The 21,267-nt window shown below is 43.8% G+C and overlaps 1 protein-coding gene across 1 annotated transcript; it reads right to left on the bottom strand.

Annotated features, from left to right (window-relative positions):
• Nucleotides 1–19,333: 19,333 nt before the first annotated feature.
• On the bottom strand, nt 19,334–20,597 carry LOC140208208 (hemoglobin subunit alpha-like). The gene is made up of 3 exons (XM_072276717.1): nt 20,375–20,597; nt 19,939–20,146; nt 19,334–19,664 (listed from the first exon to the last, which is right to left on the bottom strand). Exons 1-3 carry the CDS (start codon nt 20,467–20,469, stop codon nt 19,539–19,541), a joined length of 429 nt encoding a protein of 142 aa, XP_072132818.1. The 5' UTR covers nt 20,470–20,597; the 3' UTR covers nt 19,334–19,538.
• Nucleotides 20,598–21,267: the final 670 nt, after the last annotated feature.

Here is a 21,267-nt window from a genome sequence, read left to right as displayed (position 1 = left end):
GTTTGTGTTGGGGAGCACTTCGGCTCCGGTGATCACAATGCTATGAGTTTCAATTTAATTATGGTGAAGGATAGGTCTGGACCCAGGGTTGAGATTTTTGATTGGAGAAAGGCTAACTTTGAGGAGATGCGAAAGGACTTAGAAGGAGTGGATTGGGACAATTTCTTTTATGGGAAGAATCTAATAGAGAAATGGTGGTCATTTAAAGGTCAAATTTTAAGGGTACAGAATCTTTATGTTCCTGTTATGTTGAAAGGAAAGGTTAAAAGATAGAGAGAGCCATAGTTTTCAAGGATATTGGAAAGTTGGCTCGGAAAAAGAGAGCTATCTATGTAAATATAGGCAGCATGGAGTAAATGAGGTGCTTGAGCAATATAAAGAATGTAAAAAGAATCTTAAGAAAGAAATTAAAAAAGCTAAAATAAGGTACGAGGTTGCTTTGGCAAGTAAGTTTTCTAGAGCTATATTGATAGAGAAAGCATAGTGAGGGATAAAATTGGCCCCTTAGAGAATCAGAGTGGACAGCTATGTGTGGAGCCAAAAGAGATGGGGGAGATTTTGAACAACTTCTTTTCTCTGGTATTCACTATGGAGAAGGATATTGAATTATGTATGGTAAGGGAAACAAGAAGGGAAGTTATGGCAACTGTGATGATTAAAGAACAAGAAGCACTGGAGCTTTTAAGGAATATAAAAGTCGATAAGTCTCCGTGTCCTGACAGGATATTCCCTCGGACATTGAGGGAAGTTAATGTGGAAATAGCAGGGCCTCTGAGAGAAATATTTCAAATGTGATCAGAAACGTGGATGGTGCAGGAGAATTGACGTATTGTTCATGTTGTTCCTTTGTTTAAAAAGGGTTCTAAGAGTAAACCTAGCAATTAACGCTTGTAAGTTTGACATCAGTGGTGGGTAAATTAATGGAAAGTATTCTTGGAGATGGTATATATGATTATCTCGATAGACAGGGTCTGATTAGGAAAAGTCAACATGTAATTGTTATATGGAGAGGATGAGTTACCGTCCCACCCCTCACAGTGAAAGGCTATGAGTAAATGGTCTGTTCCCTGTTTACAACAGTAGAAGTAGACCCGCGATTTATGGTGTTCAAACGGTGTCTGAAAATCCCCCCTCACTGTCATCTGCCTCTCTGACAGTGGAAATCAGACAGAAACTCAAGATGCTGGAAATTTGCACGAAAAACGTGAAAATAGTTGAAGCCATTCTGACGTACGGTTCTGAACACAAACCGCGAACTTTGTTCCTCTTGAAATGCACAGGCGGTTGTTCTGTGATATTAGTGGAACAGGAAAGAAACCACAACTTTTCCCTCTATCACTGGTATCACTTTCCCTGTTATTCCTGGAAATGTGTTCAGTATAATTGTTGATCACATGGTTCACAAGAGTAATCTCAGGAATGAGAGGGTTTATGTATGACAAGCTTTTGATGACTCTGGGTCTGTACTCTGTGGAGTTCAGATGTACAGAGCTGGACGGGATCTTATTTAAACCTACCGAATGCTGAACAGCCTGGAGACGGTGGACATGGTGAGGGTGTTTCCATCAGACGGAGAGTCTGTGGTCTGAGAGGACAGCCTCGGAATAAACAACCTTCCCTTCAAAACTGAGATGAGAGAAACTTCTTCAGCCGAAGAGTTGTCAATATGTGGAGTTTATTGCAACAGATGGTGATTGAGGCTGCCATTTTGTATATTTATGGCAATATATTATTGATGGCTAGTGTGGGAATCACGTTTTGTTAGTCAGAACTACTATATGGTTAATTCAATACAGCACGAGGCATGCCTACAGCAGCTTTTACAATTTTTGATTCACATTTCAAAATGGCTGCAGTGTTAACCTTTGTCGCAATGTAACTCATAGCGGATGATGTTCAGTCTGTTATTTCCTTATTCAGTTACCTCTGTTAAGACACTTCCTCCGTTTCCACGGTAACAACCAACGATAATCTCAAGAAGTGTTGCTGAAATTTATCGCTCTGTGTTCACTTCCCTCTAAATTTAGAGACAGTAGCCTTGGGAGCAAGTGCAACAGAATGATAGTGGGAGGAAAGGATGCTGTGAGCATTGGCAGTATGGAATGAACTGACAACATAGAAATATAGAAAACCAGCAGCATAATACACAAGGCCATCGGCCAACAGTGCTCTCCGAAACACGTACTTCAGGAATTTCCCAGGTTTACCCATAGCCCTCTATTTTTCTAAGCTCCATGTAAATATCCAAGAGCCTCTTAAAAGACGCTAGTCTATCCACCTCCACCACCGTCGCCGACCCCATTCCACGTACGCTCAACTGTCTGCGTGAAAGGAAAAACTCACCCTTTACATCGTCTTTGTACCTACTTCCAGGGACCTTAAGTCTGGGCCCTCTCGTGTTAGCCATTTCAGCCCTGAGAAAAAGCCTCTGACTATCCACACGATCAAGCCCTCTCATCATCTTATATATCTCTATCAGGTCACCTCTCGGACTCCAGGTCTCCAAGGATAAAAGGGCAAGTTCTCTCAACCTATTCTTAGAAGGCATGCTCACCAAACCACCAAACATCCTTGGAAATCTCTTCTGCACCCTTTCTATGGTTTCCACATCCGTCAGATACTGAGCTGACCAGAACTGAGCACAGACCTCCAAGTTGGGTCTGACCAGGGTTCAATATAGCTGTAACATTACCTCTAGGCTCCTGAACTCAATCCCATTGTTGATGAAGGCCAGTGTACAGTATGCCTTCTGAGCCACACAGTCAACCAACCAAACAGGTTTGAGTGTCCCATGGACTCGGACCCCAAGATCGCTCTGATCCTCCACACTGCCAAGAGTCTGACCATTAATACTATATTCTACCATCATATTTGACAAGGCAAAGTGAACCACCTCACACTTACCTGGGTTGAACTCCATCTGTCACTTCTCAGCCTAGTTTTACATCCAATCGATGTTCCACTGTAACCTCTAACAGCCCTCCACACAATCCACAACACCTCCGACCTTAGTGTCATCCGTAAACTTACTAACCCATCCCTCCACTTCCTCATCCAGGTCATTTCTAAAGTTAGCGAGGAGTAGGGGTCCCAGAACAGATCCCCGAGGCACACCGTTGGTAATTGTTCTCCATGCAAAATATGACCCGTCTACAAGCACTGTTTGCCTTCTGTCGGAAATCCAATTCTCGATATAGAAATCAAGGTTTTCTTGGATCCCATGCCTCCCTACTTTCTCAATAAGCCTTGGATGGGGAACCTTCTCAAATGCCTGGTTGAAATCCATATACACCGCATCTACTTCTCGATCTTCATCAGTGTGTTTAGTCACATCCTCAAAAAATTTGGTCCAGCTCAGAATGCTCGACCTGCCTTTGACAAAGCAATGCAGACTATTCTTAATCATATTATGCCTCTCCAAATGTTCATAAATCCTCCCTCTCAGGGTCTTCTCCATAAATTTACCAGCTACTGATCTAAGTCTTATTGGTCTATAATATCCTGAGCTATCACTACTGGATTTCTTGAAATAGGGAACAACATTTCCGCAACCCTCCAATCAGTTAATACATGTGCATTAACATAAACAAGAACTGCTGTTACAGGAAAATTAAAGTAAAAAGGAGAGAATGCTGGAAACATTCAGAAGATCTGCACAGTCCCAGTTCTGAAGCTGGTTGCTCCACCATTTCTCCTTTCACAGACGTGCCCTGGTGTCCTGCGTTCCCAGCATTTTCTGTTTTGTAACTTTACATTGCGTTTCTCATACCCTGAGGTTACCTTCCATGTTCTGATAGATTGCATGTGAAAATCCCCAGCGAATATAATAACATCGCCCTTCTGACACGCCTTTTTTATCTCCTGCCTGTATAAAACTGCCATTAGGGTCCTTTTATCCTTGTCATTTCATAACACAATCCATAAAGACTTTACACCTTCCGATCCTATGTCATACTTCTCATAGGATTTAATATTATTTCTTATACAGAGGGCCACACCACCCCCTCTACCGACTAACCTATCTTTCTGAGACACCGTATATCCTTGGAGGGATTGTCTATGGAGTCTCTGTGGGTGGAAGTTAGAAACAGGATGGGATCAATATCTCTACTGTGTGTTTTTATAGACCACTTAATAGCAACAGGGACATCGAGGAGCAGATAGGGAGACAGATTCTGGCAAGTTGTAATAAGAACAGGGTCGTCGTGGTGGGAGATATTAACTTCCCAAGTATTGATTGGCAGCTCTCTAGAGCAAGGGGTTAAGGTGGGGTGGAGCTTGTTAAGTTTGTTAAGGAAGGTTTCTTGACACAATACGTAGATGAGGCAACAAGTGGAGAGACTGTACTTCATCTGCTATTGAGAAATCAACCTGATCAGGTGTCGGATCTCTCAGTGTGAGAGCATTTTAGAGATAACGATCATAATTCTATCTCCTTAACCATAGCATTGTAGAGAGATAGGAAGAGACAAGTTAGGAAAACATTTAATTGAAGTAAGGGGAAATATGAGTCTGTCAGGCGGAAATTTGGAAGCATAACTTGGGAACAGATGTTCTCAGGGAAATGTCCGGAAGAAATGTTGCTAATGTTGAGGGGTTATCTGAATGGGGTTCTGCATACGTACGTTCCAGTGAGACAGGGAAAGAATGGTATAGTACAGGAAACGTGGTGAACAAATTCTGTTGAAAATCTAGTCAAGAAGAAAAGAAAAGCTTATAAAAGGTTCAGAGATCTAGGGAATGTTCCTGATCCAGAAGATTAGAAAGCTATCATGAAGGAGCTCAAGAAGGAAATTAGGAGAGCCGGAAGATGCCGTGAGAAGGCCTTGGCGGGCAAGATAAAGGAAAACCCCAAGGCATTATACAAGTATGTGAAGATCAGGAGGATAAGAGGTGAAGGAATATGACCCATCAAGTGTGGCAGTGGGAAAATGTGCATGGAACCAAAGGAAATAGCAGTGGTACTGAGTGACTACTTCAGTATTCACTGTGGAAAAGGATCTTGGTGATAATAGTGACGACTTACAGCAGATTGAAAAGCTTTATCATGTAGATATTAAGAAAGGGAACGTGCTGGGGCATTTGAAAGCATCAAGTTCGATTAGTCGCCGGTCCCGGATGAGATGTACCGCAGTCTACTATGGGAGGCGAGGGAGGAGATTGTTGAGCCTCTGGTGATGAACTTTCCATCAGGAATAGGGACGGAAAAGGTTCCAGAGTTATAATATGATTAGGAATAGTCAGCATGGCTTTGTCAAGGGCAGGTCGTTCCTTACGAGCCTGATTGAATTTTTTGAGGATGTGACTAAACATATTGAAGAAGGAAGAGCAGTAGATGTAGTGTATATGGATTTTAGCTAGGCATTTGATAAAGTACCCCATGAAAGGCTTATTGAGATTGTGAGGAGGCATGAGATCCAAGGGGACATTGCTTTGTGAATCGAGAACTGGCTTGCCCACAGAAGAGAAAGAGTGGTTGTAGACAGGTCATATTCTGCATGGAGTACGGTCACCAGTGGGGTGCCTCAGGGATCTGTTCTGGGATCCTTACTCTTTGTGATTTTTATAAATGACCTCTATAAGGAAGTGGAGGGATGGGTTAGTAAGTTTGTTGATGACGCTAAGGTTGGGGTGTTGTGGACACTGTGGAGGGCTGTCAGAAGTTACAGCCGGACATTGATAGGATGCGAAAGTGGGCTGAGAAGTGGCAGATGGAGTTCAACACAGATAAGTGTGCAGTGGTTCCTTTTGGTTGGCCAAATATGATGGCAGAATATAGTATTAATGGCAAGATTCTTGGCAGTGTGGAGGATCAGAGAGATCATAGGGTCCGAGTCCGTAGGAAGCTCAAAGCAGCTGCGCAGGTTGACTCTGTGATTAAGAAGACGTATGGTGTATTGGCCTTCATCAATCGTGGAATTGAATTTAGGAGCCGGGAGGTAATGTTGCAGCTATATAGGACCCTGGTAAGACCCCACTTGGAGTACTGTGCACAGTTTTGATCTCCTCGCTACAAGAAGGATGTGAAAGCCATAGAAAGGGTGCAGAGGAGATTTACAAGGATGTTGCCTGGATTGGGGAGCATGTCTTATGAGGACAGGTTGAGTGAACTCGGCCTTTTCTCATTGCAGTGACAGAGGATGGGAGGTTTATAAGATGTTGAGAGGCGTTGACCTCGTGGATAATCAGAGGTATTTTCCCAGTGCTGAAATGATTGCCACAGGAGGACACAGGTTTAAGGTGCTGGGGAGTAGGCACAGAGGAGATATCAGGGTAAAGTTTTTTGTACTCAGGGAGTGGTCATTGCGTGGAATGGGGCTGCCGGCAAAATTGGTGGAGGCGGATACCATAGGGCTTTTTAAGAGACTTTTGTATAGGTACATGGAGCTCAGAAAAATAGAGGGCTATCGGTAAGCTTAGTAATTTCTAAGGCAGTGACATGTTCGGCAAAACTTTCTGGGTCGAAGGGTCTGTACTGTATTGTAGGTTTTCTATGTTTTCTTATGTTTTCTAAAATCTTGTCGATAAGAAAAGAAAAGCTGACGAAAGGATCAAAAATTTAATAATGATCGCGATCCAGAAGATTGGAACGCGAACAGGAAAGAGCTGCAGAGTGAAAGTAGGAGAGCCAGAAGAGGCCAAGAGAAGGCCTTCGCGGGCAGGATTAAAGCATTCTACAAGTATGTTAAAAGTAAACTCATAAGACGTGAGAGAGCAGGAACAATCAAGTGTGACAGTGGAAAAATATGTCTGGAAATGGAGGAGATAGCAGAGGTGCTTAATGAATACTCCCCTTCAGTATTCACTGCAGAAAAGGATCTTGGCGATTGTAGGGATGACTTACAGCTGACTGAAAATCTTGAGCATATAGCTCTTAAGAAAGAGGATGTGCTGAAGCTTTTGGAGAGCATGAAGTTGATTAAGACACCCGGACTGGATGAGATGCACCAAGGCTACTGTGGGATGCGAGGAAGGAGATTGCTGAGCCTCTGGGGATGACCTTCACATCATCAGTGGGGATGAGAAAGTTTCCGGAGGATGGGAGGGTGCCGGATGTCGTTCCCTTATTCAACAAATGGAGCAGAGATAGCCCAGGAATAATATAGACCAGTGAGCTTTACTGCAGTGGTTGGTAAGTTGATGGAAAACATCCGGAGAGGGTGAACTTATGGACATTTGGAGAGGCATAATATGATTAGAAATAGTCAAAATGGATTTGTCAAATGCAGCTAGTGCCTTACGAGCCCAATTGAATTATTTGACGAATGTGACTAAACACATTGATGAAGGTAGGGCAGTAGATGGAGTGTGCATGGATTTCAGCAAGGCATTGGCAAAGGAAGCTGATGTCCACGCCATTAGGTTGGAGGCTGTCCTGATGGAATATAAGGTGTTGCTCGTCCTACCTGAGTGTGGCCTCATCACAGCAGTAGAGGAGGCCACGGACTAATATGTCAGAATGGGAATGGGAAGTATAATTGAAATTGACTGACACGTGGGATTATGATAAACTGCCTTTAAAAATGGAGCGAGATGGGCAGAACTGTCAGTTCAATGTTCCAGAGGGCTGATGCTTCCAGCATGATAGAGGTGAAACTAAGGGAGGAGGGGTGATAGGATATTCATTACGGAAGATATCATAGAAGAACCTGAAGAGGATGTGCTGAAGAGAATGTACAGTTATGTTATGTGAGTAGAATTCAAAGATAAAAGTGGTGTATTCAGTTTGGTGGGATACACTACAGGGTTCCCAATGCTCAATAGGAATTAGAGGAACACGTATGCTGCTAAATCTCATTTAGTTATACTTAGAAATATCAGGTATTTGTAATTTCCTGGGTATTGATTGGAACTGCATAATGCCAAATGATGAAGTGAGACGAAGTAATTTCAGTTTTTCCTGGAGAGTTTTCTGAAGCAACATGTACATGGCCCTACTAAAGAAGGAGCTACAATTAGAAAATGAAGCCGGACAAGTAGTTGACGTGTCAGTGAGGAAACACCTCGGGAACAGAGAACATAATTCTATGGTTTGAAGACATTTGTGGAAAAAGATAGGACGAGGCCAACAGTTGAAGTCCTAAACTAGGACAAGGCTAATTTCTTAGAAGTTTACATGACATGTAAAACGTTGACAAACTTTTGTAGATGTGAACTGGTGAGTGTACTGAGTGGTTACATGACAGACTCGTATGGAAACACCAACATCCAAGAATCAAAAAGACTAAAAAGTTGAGTAGATGCGGCTCAGTGCATCGCAGGGAAAGCCCTCCCCACCAATGAGCACAATAGCAAGGAGCGCTGTCATGAGAAAGCAGCATCTATCATCAAGGACCCCACCATCCAGGCCCAGTTTTCTCTTCACAGTGAAGAAGATACCAGAGACTTGCAATAGGCCGCACACCACTAGGTTGAGGACCGTTATTACCCGTCAGCCATCAGGCTCCGGAAGCAGCGTGAAAAGTTGACGAGGGTGGAGCAGGGGATGTTGTCTATATAGACTTGTGTATATGTGGCTGGATGGGAGGTGCCGGAGACTAGTGTTGGATAACTGCTTGTCAGGTTGGAAGCCGTTGACTAATGGCGTGCCTCAGGGATCCCACCACTAGGCACAGCTTTCCCTCCACCTCCCCGACCCCGCTTTCCGCAAGGATCGCTCCCTACGCGACTCCCTTGTCCATTCTTCCCCCGCCCCCATTCCCCCCCACAGATCTCCCTCCTGACATTTATCCTTGGAAGCGGAACAACCAATCCTCCCTCACCACCATTCAGGGCCCCAGACAGTCCTTGCAGGTGAGGCAACACTTCACCTGTGAGTCGGCTGGGGTGATATACTGCGTCCCGTGCTCCTGATGCGGCCTTCTATATATTGAGAAGACCAGACGCAGACTGGGAGACCGTTTCGCTGAACACCTACGCTCTGCCCGCCAGAGAAAGCAATACCTCCCAGTGGCCACACATTTTAATTCTACGTCCCACTCCCATTCTGACATGTCAATCCACGGCCTCCTCTATTGTAAAGATGAAACCACATTCAGGTTGGAGGGACAACACCTTATATTCCGTCTGGGTAGCCTTCAACCTGATGTCATGAATATTGACTTCTCAAACTTCCGCTAATACCCCACCTCCCCCTCGTACCCCATCTGGTATTTATTTATTTATTTATGTACACATATCCTTTTTTTTCTCTCTCTCCTTTTTCTCCCTCTGTCTCTCTCTTGCCTATTCTCTGGGCTTCCCCCCCCCTCCCCCTTTTCTTTCTCTCTCGGCCTCCCGTCCCATGATCCTCTCATATCCCCTTTGCCAATCAACTGTCCAGCTGTTGGCTCCATCCCTCCCCCTCCTGTCTTCTCCGATCATTTTGGATCTCCCCCTCCACCTCCCACTTTCAAATCTCTTACCAGCTCTTCTTTCAGTTAGTCCTGACGAAGGGTCTCGGCTCTAAACGTCGACTGTACCTCTTCCTAGAGATGCTGCCTGGCCTGCTGCGGTCACCAGCAACTTTTATGTGGCTTGCAGCAACTTTAAATTCCTTGGTTTTATTATTTTGGAGGAGCGGCCCTGGGCCCAGCATGTAAGTGAAATTATGAAGAAAACATGGCAGCGTGCCGAGATTTGGCATGACAACTAACACCTTGACAAACGTCTATAGATGTAGAGTGCAAAGTGTATTGACTGATTGCATCACAGCCCGGTATGGAAATACCAATGCCCTTAAACTGAAAGTTCTATTAAAAAATTGTCAATACAGCCCAGACTATCACAGGTAAAGCAACTCCCCGCCCCCCCCCCAACACACACACCCCTCTCAGCAGATCTACATGAACCGTTGCTGCAAGAAAGCAGCATCCATCATCAGGGTCCATCTCCACCCAGGACCTGCTCTCTTCTCACTGCTACCATCAGGAAGAAGGATCAGGAGCCTCAGGACCCACACCACCAGGTTCAGGAACAGTTATTACCCCTCAACCATCAGGAAGGAGGTACAGGAGCCTCAGGACCCACATCACCGGGTTCAGGAACAGTTATTACCCTTCAACCATCAGGAAGGAGGTACAGGAGCCTCAGGACCCACAACACCAGGTTCAGGAACAGTTATTACCCCTCAACCATCAGGCTCTTGAACCAGGGGGATAACTTCACTCAACTTCACTTACTCCATCATTGAAATGTTCGCACCACCTATGGACTCACTTTCAAGGACTCTTCATCTCAAGTTCTTGATATTTATTGCTTATTTATTTCATTTAAAAAAATTTTTATTGATACATAATCTTCTACAGCTTTATATGGTACAAGATTACAGCAAATTTATATATATACAGTTAATAAAGCTAAAGAAAGAAAAACTTATCAAAGAAGAATAGTATGATAATGAAAAAAGTATTTTTTTATAAAGAAAAGAAGGAAAAAGAGAACCCCAACTACTAAAAGAGAAAAAAAACAGTAGCTACAAGAGAAAGAAAAGGAACAAAAAAGAAGAAAAAAGGAGGGAAAATCCCCATTAGGAACCAACTCCCGGAGCAATACGACTTACCATCATCTATATAAATAAAGGAGAAAAATCATCAACCGCTAATTCACATTTATATAAAATAAGATCGGAAGGAAACAATATAAATTAATTCAAATTAAATGATAACATTTGGCAAAAGAGCCCCTCTGCCCCTACATTAATTCAATGGTTTTCTCAAGTAATATCATGTCTTAGCTTGGAAAAAAAAATAGACGTAGAACTTTTGTTCGTTGATTCAATTTTGAGTAAGATGGGATTCTTCTGCCAAGAATTGCTTATTTATTTATTATTATTCTTTTTGTATTTGCACTCTTTGTTGTGTTTTACACCTGGTTGAATGCCAAAATTGGTGTGGTCTTTCAATGATTCTATTATGGACTTTTTCTTGCATGCCTGCAAGAAAATTAATCTCAGCGTTGCATATGTCGACATGTATGTACTTTGATAATAAATTTACTCTGCACTTTAACACTCTCATAAGATTTCTGGTATATGAAAGATTTCCAAATTAGAAAAGATTTCCAAACCCAGGTACAGTTTTACGAACAAAAAGAATATACCAAAAAATGGCTGACAAAACGGGTCGTTCGTCACAGAAATCAAAGACAGGAATGAATTCCAGTTCTTCTTTTTGTCGGCCCGTCTTCCTGCCATTCTCCTTATCATTCCTAACAATCCCCAATACTTTCTAGTATTTGTACTGTTTTGCTACTAGTTGACCTGTGATGTTTCTTAAATACCTTTGCCTTGACGAGGTAATTCACACAGCTTTGAGCAGCAGCCAGTCAGAGGGATCAGAGGCCTGCGACTCGCTGAACAAGTAGAAAAGACAGCGACACGTGGCAGTTTTGGAGCTTTAAGCAGTGGCCAATCAGCATTCGGGATGGATTGACAAGAGCAATTTAAAGCAAGTCAGGGGCAATCAGAGTGGCCATCGTTGGAGTGGAGATTTTGAGGCCTGAGCTCTTTAAGGCTTCGGTCAGAGAGAACAATAAAAAGCTGTATGGAGAGTGTCATTTCAGCACCACCCCCACGGAACTTTACATTTGCTCAGTTAGAAGAGTAGAGATCCCAGGCAGGATAATATAATGCCTTTGTTGCAGCATGTGGGAAGGAAGTGAGACCCCCAGCGTCCCTGACGAATGCATCTTCGAGGAGCGCATCCAGCTGCGGCTTCTAACACTCCACATTAAGGAGCTGGAACCGGATGAACTCCGGATCATTCCGGAAGCTGAGGAGTGATGGATACGTCATATAGTGAAGTAGTTACACCTAAGGTGCAGGACGCAGGAAGCTGGGTGACAGTCAGGAAGGGAAAAGGGGTTAAGGGGCCAGCGCAGAGCACCTTTGTGGCTTTCCTTCTCAGCAACAGGAATATCACTGCGGATGCTCTTGGCAGGGATAACCTAACAGAAGAAAGGCTGGTCTTTGGCGCTGAATATGACTCTGCAACTCAGAAGCGAAGGGAGGAGAAAAGGCGAGCTGTATCGATACGTGGTTCGTCAGTTAGGGGAACAGAAAGGAGATTCTGTGGATGAGAACGTGATTCCTGGATGGTATGTTGCCACCCAGGGGTCTTGGTCCACGACATCTCAGATCGTGTCATCAGCATTTGACATTGGCTTTGTGGGAGAAGCCAGAGAGTGGGAGTGAATGGTTGACTCTCTGACTGGAGGCCTGTGGCTTGTAGAGTGCAGCAGGGATTGCTACTGGGTGCATTGTTGTCTGCCATCTGTATCAACAATCTGGATGATAACGAGGTTAACTGGATCAGCAAATTTACAGGTAACACCAAGACTTGGGGTTTAGTGGCTATCACGACTTGTAGAGGGATCTGGATAAGCTGGAAAAATAGGCTGATAGAATTTAATGCAGACAGGAGTAAGGCGTTACATTTGGGTAGGACCACCCAGGGTAGGTCTTACACAGTGAACGGCAGTGCACGGAGGAGTGTGGAAGAACAAAGAGATCTGGGAATACAGGCCCATAGCTCATTGAAAGTGGCATCACAGGCAGATAGGGTCATAAAGAAAATTTATGGCACCTTGGCCTTCATAAATCAAAGAATTGAGTAAAGGAGTTGAGATGCTGTGTTGAAGTTGTAAAAGGTATTGGTGCGGCCAAATTTGGAGTATTGCGTGCAGTTTTGGTCACCTACCTGCAGGAAAGATATGAATGAGGTCTATAGATAAGGGTAAATGCTAGCAGGTTTTTTTTCCACCGAGGTTGTGTGGGACCACAGTCAGAGGTGATGGGTTAAGGGTAACAGGTGAAAAGTTTAAGAAACATGAGAGGAAATGTCTTCACTCAGAGGGCCGTGAGAGTGTGGAATGACCTGTCACTGCAAGTGGTGCATGCAAACTAGATTTCAACACTTAACGGAAGTTTGGATAGGAAGGAGTTTAGAGGGCTATGGTACCATTATAGATCGATGGGTGCTGACAGTTTAAATTGTTTTGGCATGGACTAGATGGACTGAAGGGCTTGTCTCTGTGCTGTACTTTTCTGTGACTCTATGGTCTAAAACACTTGGGGCCAGTAATCCCAGACTCCGCATTAATGCTGGGAGTACAGAGATACTCCAGCTATTGATTGATCAAACTGTGAGCTTGTTTGCTGTGCTCAGTAACAAAGAGTATCTGGTCTACAAGCTTCTCTGTATTCAATAACAATGATGCAAATAATGTATCTGCAGTTAATCAAAAACACAAGAGATCCTTCAGATGCTCAAAATCCAGAGCAGCACACACAAATCCCATGCTATCAACATTCTGGGGGTTACGATTGACAGGAACCTGAATTGGTTTAGACATTTAAACACCGTGGCATCCAGAGCAGGTAAAAAAGTTAGGTATCCTGCTGTGTTTAACTCACCTTCTGACTCCCCAAAGACTGTTCACCATCTCAAAGTCTCAGGTCAGGAGTTTAATGGAATAGTCACCACCACCTAGATGTGTGCAGCTCCATCAACACTCAAGAAGCTTGACACCATCCAATACAAGGCAGCCCACTTGGTTGGTACCCTTTCCGCAAGCATCCAATCCCCCCACCATCGACGGACACTTGCAGCAGTGTGTACTATCGACAAGATGCCCTGCAACAACACACCAAAGTTCCTAAATCAGCACCTTCCAGACCCACGAGCACTACCATCTAGAAAGATGAGAACAGCAGATACCTGGGAACACCAGCACTTGGAAATCCACCTCTAAATCACTCACCATCCCGACTTGGAAACATATCACCGTTCATTCATTGTCACAGGGACAAAGTCATGGAATTTTCTGCCTAACATCACTTTGGGTATACCTACACCTCAGGGACTGCACCAGCTCGTCACCACTTTTTCAATGGCAAATAGAGAAGGGCAATAAATGCTGGCTTAACTGGCGATGCCCCCATCCCGTAAATGAATAAACGGACTCGGTCGGTCAGCAGCATCTATGGAAATTAATTTGAAGTTGATGTTTTGGGCCAAAACCCTTCATCGGGACTGGAAAGGAAGGGGAAGAAACCAGAACAGATGAGCAGAGGGGAAGGGGGCAAACCAGGATGCTGGGAAAGGGGGTATGAAGTAAGAAGCTTGGAGGCAACATGTGAAAGACAAAAAGCTAGAGGAGAAGGAACCTGAGAGCAGAGGAGAGTGGACCAGGGAAGATAAGGAGGAGGAGGAGCACTGGGCCAGGTGAAAGGCAAGCAAGGTGAGGAGAAGAGTCAAACCACTAGAAGCTGGAGAAAAAGACGTTCATGCTATCAGGTGGAATATGAGGTGTTACTCCTCCAAGCTGAGAGTAGGCCCATCGTGACAGTAAAGGTAGCCGTGGACCAACATGTTGGAATGGAAATGGAAACTGGAATTCAAATGGTTCACCACCAGAAATCCCAGTTCTTTCAGAGAGACCGAGGGTGCTCAACAATGCCGTCCCCCAACGCAGACCAGACAGCATTGGGAGCACTAGGTACAACAGATGACCCCAAAAGATCTCGGGGTGAAGCACTGCTTCACCTGGAAGCACTGCCTGGGTCTCTGAATGAAGGTGAGGGAGGGGGGTGAATGAGCAGATGTAGCACTGCTTCTGCCTGCAGGGACGGGTGCCAGGAGGGAGACTAGTGGGGTGAGTGGAAAGGACAAGTGAATTACAGACTGGAGGGGAGGTAACAATGTTTTTGGTGGAAGGGTCCTGGAGACTGATGTGCTTGATACAGAGACTCATCGAGTGGCAGACAGGGACAGAGAAACTCAATCCCTGCTAAGGCAACAGGAAGATGTGGGTGAGGGTGGACATTCAGGAAACGGAACAGATACAGATGAGGGTATTCAATGGTGGAGGAAGGGAAACACTGATCCACAAAGAAGGAGGTTATCCCTGATCTCTTGGAAAGGAACGCCTCACCCTGGGAATAGATGCAGTGGAGATAAAGGAACTGAGAAAAGCGAATGGCATTTCCACAGGGGGCAGTGTGGGAAGAGGCTGTAGTTGCCTATTTTATGTAGGCGAATTAACATGACCCCATTGTCTCACCTTTAGCAAATGCAGATGAGAAGGCTCATGGTCGCTTCACTTTGCAAACGATGCAACCAACCTCCTCAACATTTGCAAAGCTGTGCTTTATATTTCAAACTGATTAGTTCAAGCAATTTACATTAAGAGCTGAAGACTGGTTCTTGTTTACAACAAGAAGCTGAACAAGGAATATGGTTAGAAGTTTAACTTTGTCACAGCCAATTCTGATCCTGAGGAAAGGTTATGCTGCTATGCTAAATAGCTGAAGTTAGCAAAAGGCCTCTTGGGCCTTGGAAACTGAATGTCCAATACAGTAATTTTTTGTGCTACTGTAATGCCTGCAATAAAATGAATCTCAATGTTGCATATGGTGACATATGCGTAATTTGATAATAAACTTACTTTGATCTTTCAACATTGAACCTAGTATGTTGTGAGAGGCAACGGACAGAATTGCTAGGACCATGGCAGAGATCATTGTTTCTTTAATACCCACAGCAGAGTGACTGGGAAACTAGAGAATGGCTAATGCTGTCCCTTTACTTTAGGAGGGCCAGTAGAATAAGCCAATATGTTATGGCCATTGAACCTTAAATGAAGAATGGGAAACTTAGAGGGATTCTGAGAAACAGGATTATTTACATTTGGAAAGGAAAGGATGAATTAAGGATAATCACCAAGAGTTTTTGCATGGCAAACCAGTTCTCACTAATTTGTTTGTTTTTTGTTTTGTGTAGGTAAGCAAGAAGACAGAAAAGGGCACTGTGCTGAGCATTGCCTATATCAGGGGGTTCCCAAACTGGAGTCTACAGACCCGTTGCTTAATTGTATTGGCGCATGGCATGAAAGAGGTTGGGAAACCCTGGCCTACACGAATTTTAGCAAGGCCTTTCAAAAGGTCCATTTGGTAGGCTGCTCAAGAAGATTAGAGACACATAGCATCCAGGATGAGTGAGCCACTTAGATACCATATCGGCTTGGTAGCAAGAGGCAGAGCTCAGTAGTTAGAGGTTGCTTTTTCAGATTAGATGTCTGTGGACAGCGGTGTGTTGTAGAAATCTCAACCTGATCTCTTGTGGTTTGTCATCTATATTAATGATTTGCATAAGACTGTAGGTGGGATGATTAGTAAGTTTTTATTGGATGGTAAACTCACCTCTTCACACTCAAAACCTGCCTACCTTCCACAAGTATCATGTGAGGACTGTGACGCAGTACTTTCCACCAGTGAAGAAACTTGACACCATGCAAAACACAGCAGCCCGCCTGATAGGCACACATCCATAACCATTCACTGCCACCATAGATGTAGCAGGTTTTGCCATTTACAGGAGGCACTGCAGCAGTTCACTAAACAAATAACCATACAGCATTTGGTTTACTTTTTATGGCCATGCTAATGTGAGGAACGACTTAAATAATAAGCCCTGTGTAAGGATTTTGTCCCGACACGCTGACTGTACTTTTTTTTTCCATAGATGCTGCCTGGCCTGCTGAGCTTCTCCAGCATTTTGTGTCTGCTGCTCGGATTTCCTGCATCTGCGGACATTCTCTTGTTTGTAGATAAGTGCATCTGTTTGCTGCTCCAGTCACTGATGCTTCTATTTTACACGTTTTGAGTAACATCTAAATTCTTCCTCCCAAGAAGTATTATCTCCCATCTCTATCTTTTTTTCTCATAATTGATATCATCCACAATTAAATATCATTCAAAAATGTACAATTCTTATTTTCAAATCTAAAATTAAAAATCAATACTGTAAATTGCAAACTGCAAAGTCTCATCAATGATCCAGGCAGAATACCATTTCTCAAGAACAATATGGCTCTAGGACTCTATTTTAACTCACGGTGAGCAAACTAATTGACTCTTAAATAAGTCTCCCATAATATTTTCTGTGGAAGTCCGCTACAAAATGTGAGTTTTTTTTCTTTTCTGTGAACAGAGCAGCTCAATATAACACAAGTACTTTGTTTGCAACTTTCTACCTTATATCTTGCAATGGATTTCCAGAATCTTTTAGTTCCCACTGGATATTTATTTATTTATTTTTTATAATGTGATAAAGTATTTCAAATTATATTGTTAACTGTGTTTTTTAAAACAAAATCTTTATTTTTAATCTGCAAAACTTGGCTCGAGTAGAGCCTTGATATGTTGTTGAATGTATAAAAGCTATAGGGAGAGATTTTAATGTCCAATTGCAGATGTTTGCTTTTTAAAAATTCCTGCAGAAAGCCTCATTCACATACAAATTGGGGGTGGGTGTATATGTAACTATTAAGCAAGCAGATATTTGTTGGCTAAATGATTTTTTGTCCAAGGTCTTTCTCCTCTTTATTGTTATCTAGTAATACTGGTAAACAGACCCTGCAGTATTGTTTGTGTTCTTACTAATGGACAAATCTGACAGGTATTTTTCTCAAATTGTGTATAAATAATAAATCAGCTACAACAAATGATAAAACATTGATAAAAGTGAATGTTTAATCAGTTCAGTTTACCAATCATGACAATTAATCAATGCCAAAATGTGGAATTAATTAACGAACGGGAGCAAAAGCAAACACAGTAAGTGTGTTTATAGGACTACTCACAATGTGCTGGAGGAACTCAGCAGGTCAGTCAGCATCAGTTGAAAAGATTAGTCGACGTTTCGGACCGAAACCCTTCGTCAGGACTGAAGGAAGAACTTTGGGGAGGGTTTGAAGAATGCTGGTAGTTGAAAGAACAAGCAATTTGAAAGACAAATGGGTGGGGGAGGGGAAGCAGGGAGGTGATTGGCAGGAGAACAATGTGCAGTAGTAGAAGGAGGTGTAACTATGAGGGAGGTGATGTGAAATAGGGATTGAGGAAGGGAGGTGGAGGGAATTACCGGAAGTTGGAGAATTCTATGTTCATACCAAGGGGCTGGAGACTACCTAGAGGGTATATGAGGTGTTGCTCCTCCAACCTGAGTTTAGCCTCATCATAGCAGTAGAGGAGGCCATGTATGGACATATCTGAATGGGAATGGGAAGCAGAGTTGAAGTGGGTTGCTACCGGGAGATCCTATCTGTTGTGGCAGACGGAGCGGAGGTACTCGACGAAGCGGTGCCCCAATCTGCGTCGGGTTTCACCAATGTAGAGGAGGCCGCACCGGGAGCACCAGATGCAATAGATGACCCCAACAGATTCGCAAGTGAAGTGTTGCCTCACCTGGAAGGACTGTTTGGGGCCCTGATTTGTGGCAAGAGAGGAGGTGTAGGGACAGGTGTAGCACTTACGCTTACAGGGATAAGTGCCAGGTGGGAGATCCGTGGGGATGGACGTGCGGATAAGTGAGTCGCGGAGGGAACAATCCCTGCGGGAAGCAGAGAGGGGTGGAGAGGGAAAGATGTGCTTAGTGGTGGGGTCCTGTTGAAGGTGGCGGAAGTTGCGGAGGATAATGTGCTGGATCCGGAGGCTGGTGGGATGGTAGGTGAAGACAAGGGGAACTCTGTCCCTGTTGTGGTGGCGGGAGGATGGGGTGAGGGCCGAAGTGTGGGAAATGGAGGAGATGTGGGTGAGGGCATCATTGATGACGACAGAAGGGAACCCACGATCCTTAAAGAAAGAGAATATCTGAGATGTCCTGGAACGGAAAGCCTCATCCTGGGAGCACCTCCGCGACGTCCCTCCCCACGGATCTCCCACCTGGCACTTATCCCTGCAAGCGTAAGTGCTACACCTGTCCCTACACCTCCTCTCTTGCCACCATTCAGGGCCCCAAACAGTCCTTCCAGGTGAGGCAACACTTCACCTGCGAGTCTGTTGGGGTCATCTATTGCATCCGGTGCTCCTGGTGCGGCCTCCTCTACATCGGTGAAACCCGACGCAGATTGGGGGACCGCTTCGTCGAGCACCTCCGCTCCGTCCGCCACAACAGACAGGATCTCCCGGTAGCCACCCACTTCAACTCTGCTTCCCATTCCCATTCAGATATGTCCATACACGGCCTCCTCTACTGCAATGATGAGGCTAAACTCAGGTTGGAGGAGCAACACCTCATATACCGTCTAGGTAGTCTCCAGCCCCTTGGTTTGAATATAGAATTCTCCAACTTCCAGTAATTCCCACCCCTTCCCTTCCTCTATCCCTATTTCACACCACCTCCCTCATAGTTCCACCTCCTTCTACTGCTGCGCATTGTTCTCCTGCCAATCACCTCCCTGCTTCCCCTCCCCCACCCCTCTGTCTTTCAAATTACTGTTTTTTTTTCTACTACCAGCATTCTTCAAACCCTCCCCAAAATTCTTCCTTCAGTCCTGACGAAGGGTTTCGGCCCGAAACGTCGACTAATCTTTTCAACTGATGCTGACTGACCCGCTGAGTTCCTCCAGCGCATTGTGAGTGTTCCTTTGACAACAACATCGGCAGATTATTTTGTGTTTACAGGACTAATGATTTATTAGCAGACAGCGTGAGAAAACACACAGGAGGAGATTTAAGTGATGATCTTGCTGTCATTCACCATGGTTGGTTGATTGCGTCTTTAATGGTATTTGGAGCTCAATTCATCCGAGACCACCTTAAGAAATTTACCAACTGCACAGTGGTATGCAGGGGTGAACGTAGGCAAGTGAATGGCCAGGGTGAGTACGATACAATTGGTGAGCATCTGTAAAAGTGAAAAGTAAATAGCATAGGCTGGTGTTAATATTCTCAACGGTTGAATTTACCCATTAAAAGTGCGTTGATTGTTTGTCCTTTGAATGCTTTCCTATGTATAATGCAACAGGACAAAATATTCCCAGCTAAGCTGACGAAGATGACATTTCCAGACTGCTGGGATTTCAACTGAATAAATTTGAAAGTTCAGAGTTGCTGATCTAATTATAATATCATAGTTTATGTAATAACAATTACTAAGATTCTATAAAATTGTTACATACGTGAATGTAATGAGGATCCATCTGCAGTTCTTCACGATATTCAATGGCAAGCCCTTCCAGGTGTTTACCCATGTGGTCCACGTCATGGGCTGCATCCGCCAATGCTTTCATTACCAGGCGACCGTGATTTCTGACCGATGGGTCACAGTCTTTGAAGCCAGTGAATTTCTTGAAATTTTTCTTAGTTTGAGGATAGACAGTAAACAACCTTCAGAAAAATGGAAAGTGAAGGCAGAAATTATTTGCAGACACAATATACACTACATCTCGCCTAGAATTAAATTTAATTTTTCTTCGGACCAGCAATCGCACTACTTTGGAAAATCTTCAATTCTATACAGAGAATGTCTTTGTATAGGGAAATGCAAAGACATGTTACCGATTACAAATAATAGCTGAAAATGCATTAATTATACTATGAATCTAAGAAAATTACCTGACTAAAGCATCCGCACCCCAAGCTTCAGCATTTGCCTTTATGTGGTTGCCAATTTCTTCCATAATCTGTTTCTCGCTGTCAGAGAATGCCATTGTTGCAGAGTTTTCGCCTTTTCAGATCTCTCAATAACCAGGAGATGCCTCTGGCTCGATGTGTCCGTACTTACTGCAATTCGCGCTGAGCCGCACCCTCTCCGCCCCACTTTTCCCATTGGTTGTGGGTCCTGATTCATGGTCTATGTAATATAATGATAAGAGGCAATGGGAACGGCAGCCAGTTGTCCGGTTCACATACGACCGTTAGCAAGGATATCCTGTTTCCTAAAAGATAAACACCACCTTAATATATTTCATTTGAAGCGCTTTTGCAAAAACTTAGTATATTTCCGTATAAGTTATCAGTAAATGTAGAAAAACATCCATTACTCTATATGCGTTTTCAAACTAACCCTGATATAATAAGTTTATTTCGTTTTATTGTTATTTTTGCCTGGATATTACACTGAATTCACCCATTCAACTTCATCCTCCTCACCTTTAGTCTTTTTTATTTCACAACTGTCTAACCTCAGTGTGCAGGGAGACTTGGTTTTCCAAAATTCTCAAGATGCCTGCTGCGTACGCTGCACAGAAACTGACTGGGCAAAATGAATGTTAATGTAACCATATTGGACCAGGAAGTGTGTTGGTCTAGAATCACGTAAATAATGTGTATTAGCAAACAGCTGAAGGATTTGGTTATGCCCTAGTCTATTTAAGGTCTAAAACGTGAGGATGGCCAGAGCAACTTTGCAGTATTGTTCTGGAATTACATAGACATGGGAGAACTGAGCTGATGTTACAAGCACATTTAGAGAAGGAAACTCAGGTCAGGTTTGAGGTTACAGACCT

The sequence above is a fragment of the Mobula birostris genome, chromosome 13 (genome assembly GCF_030028105.1).
Source record: "Mobula birostris isolate sMobBir1 chromosome 13, sMobBir1.hap1, whole genome shotgun sequence".
In the NCBI taxonomy this organism is placed as follows: domain Eukaryota; kingdom Metazoa; phylum Chordata; class Chondrichthyes; order Myliobatiformes; family Myliobatidae; genus Mobula; species Mobula birostris.
This window is presented reverse-complemented; position numbering and strand designations above follow the sequence as displayed.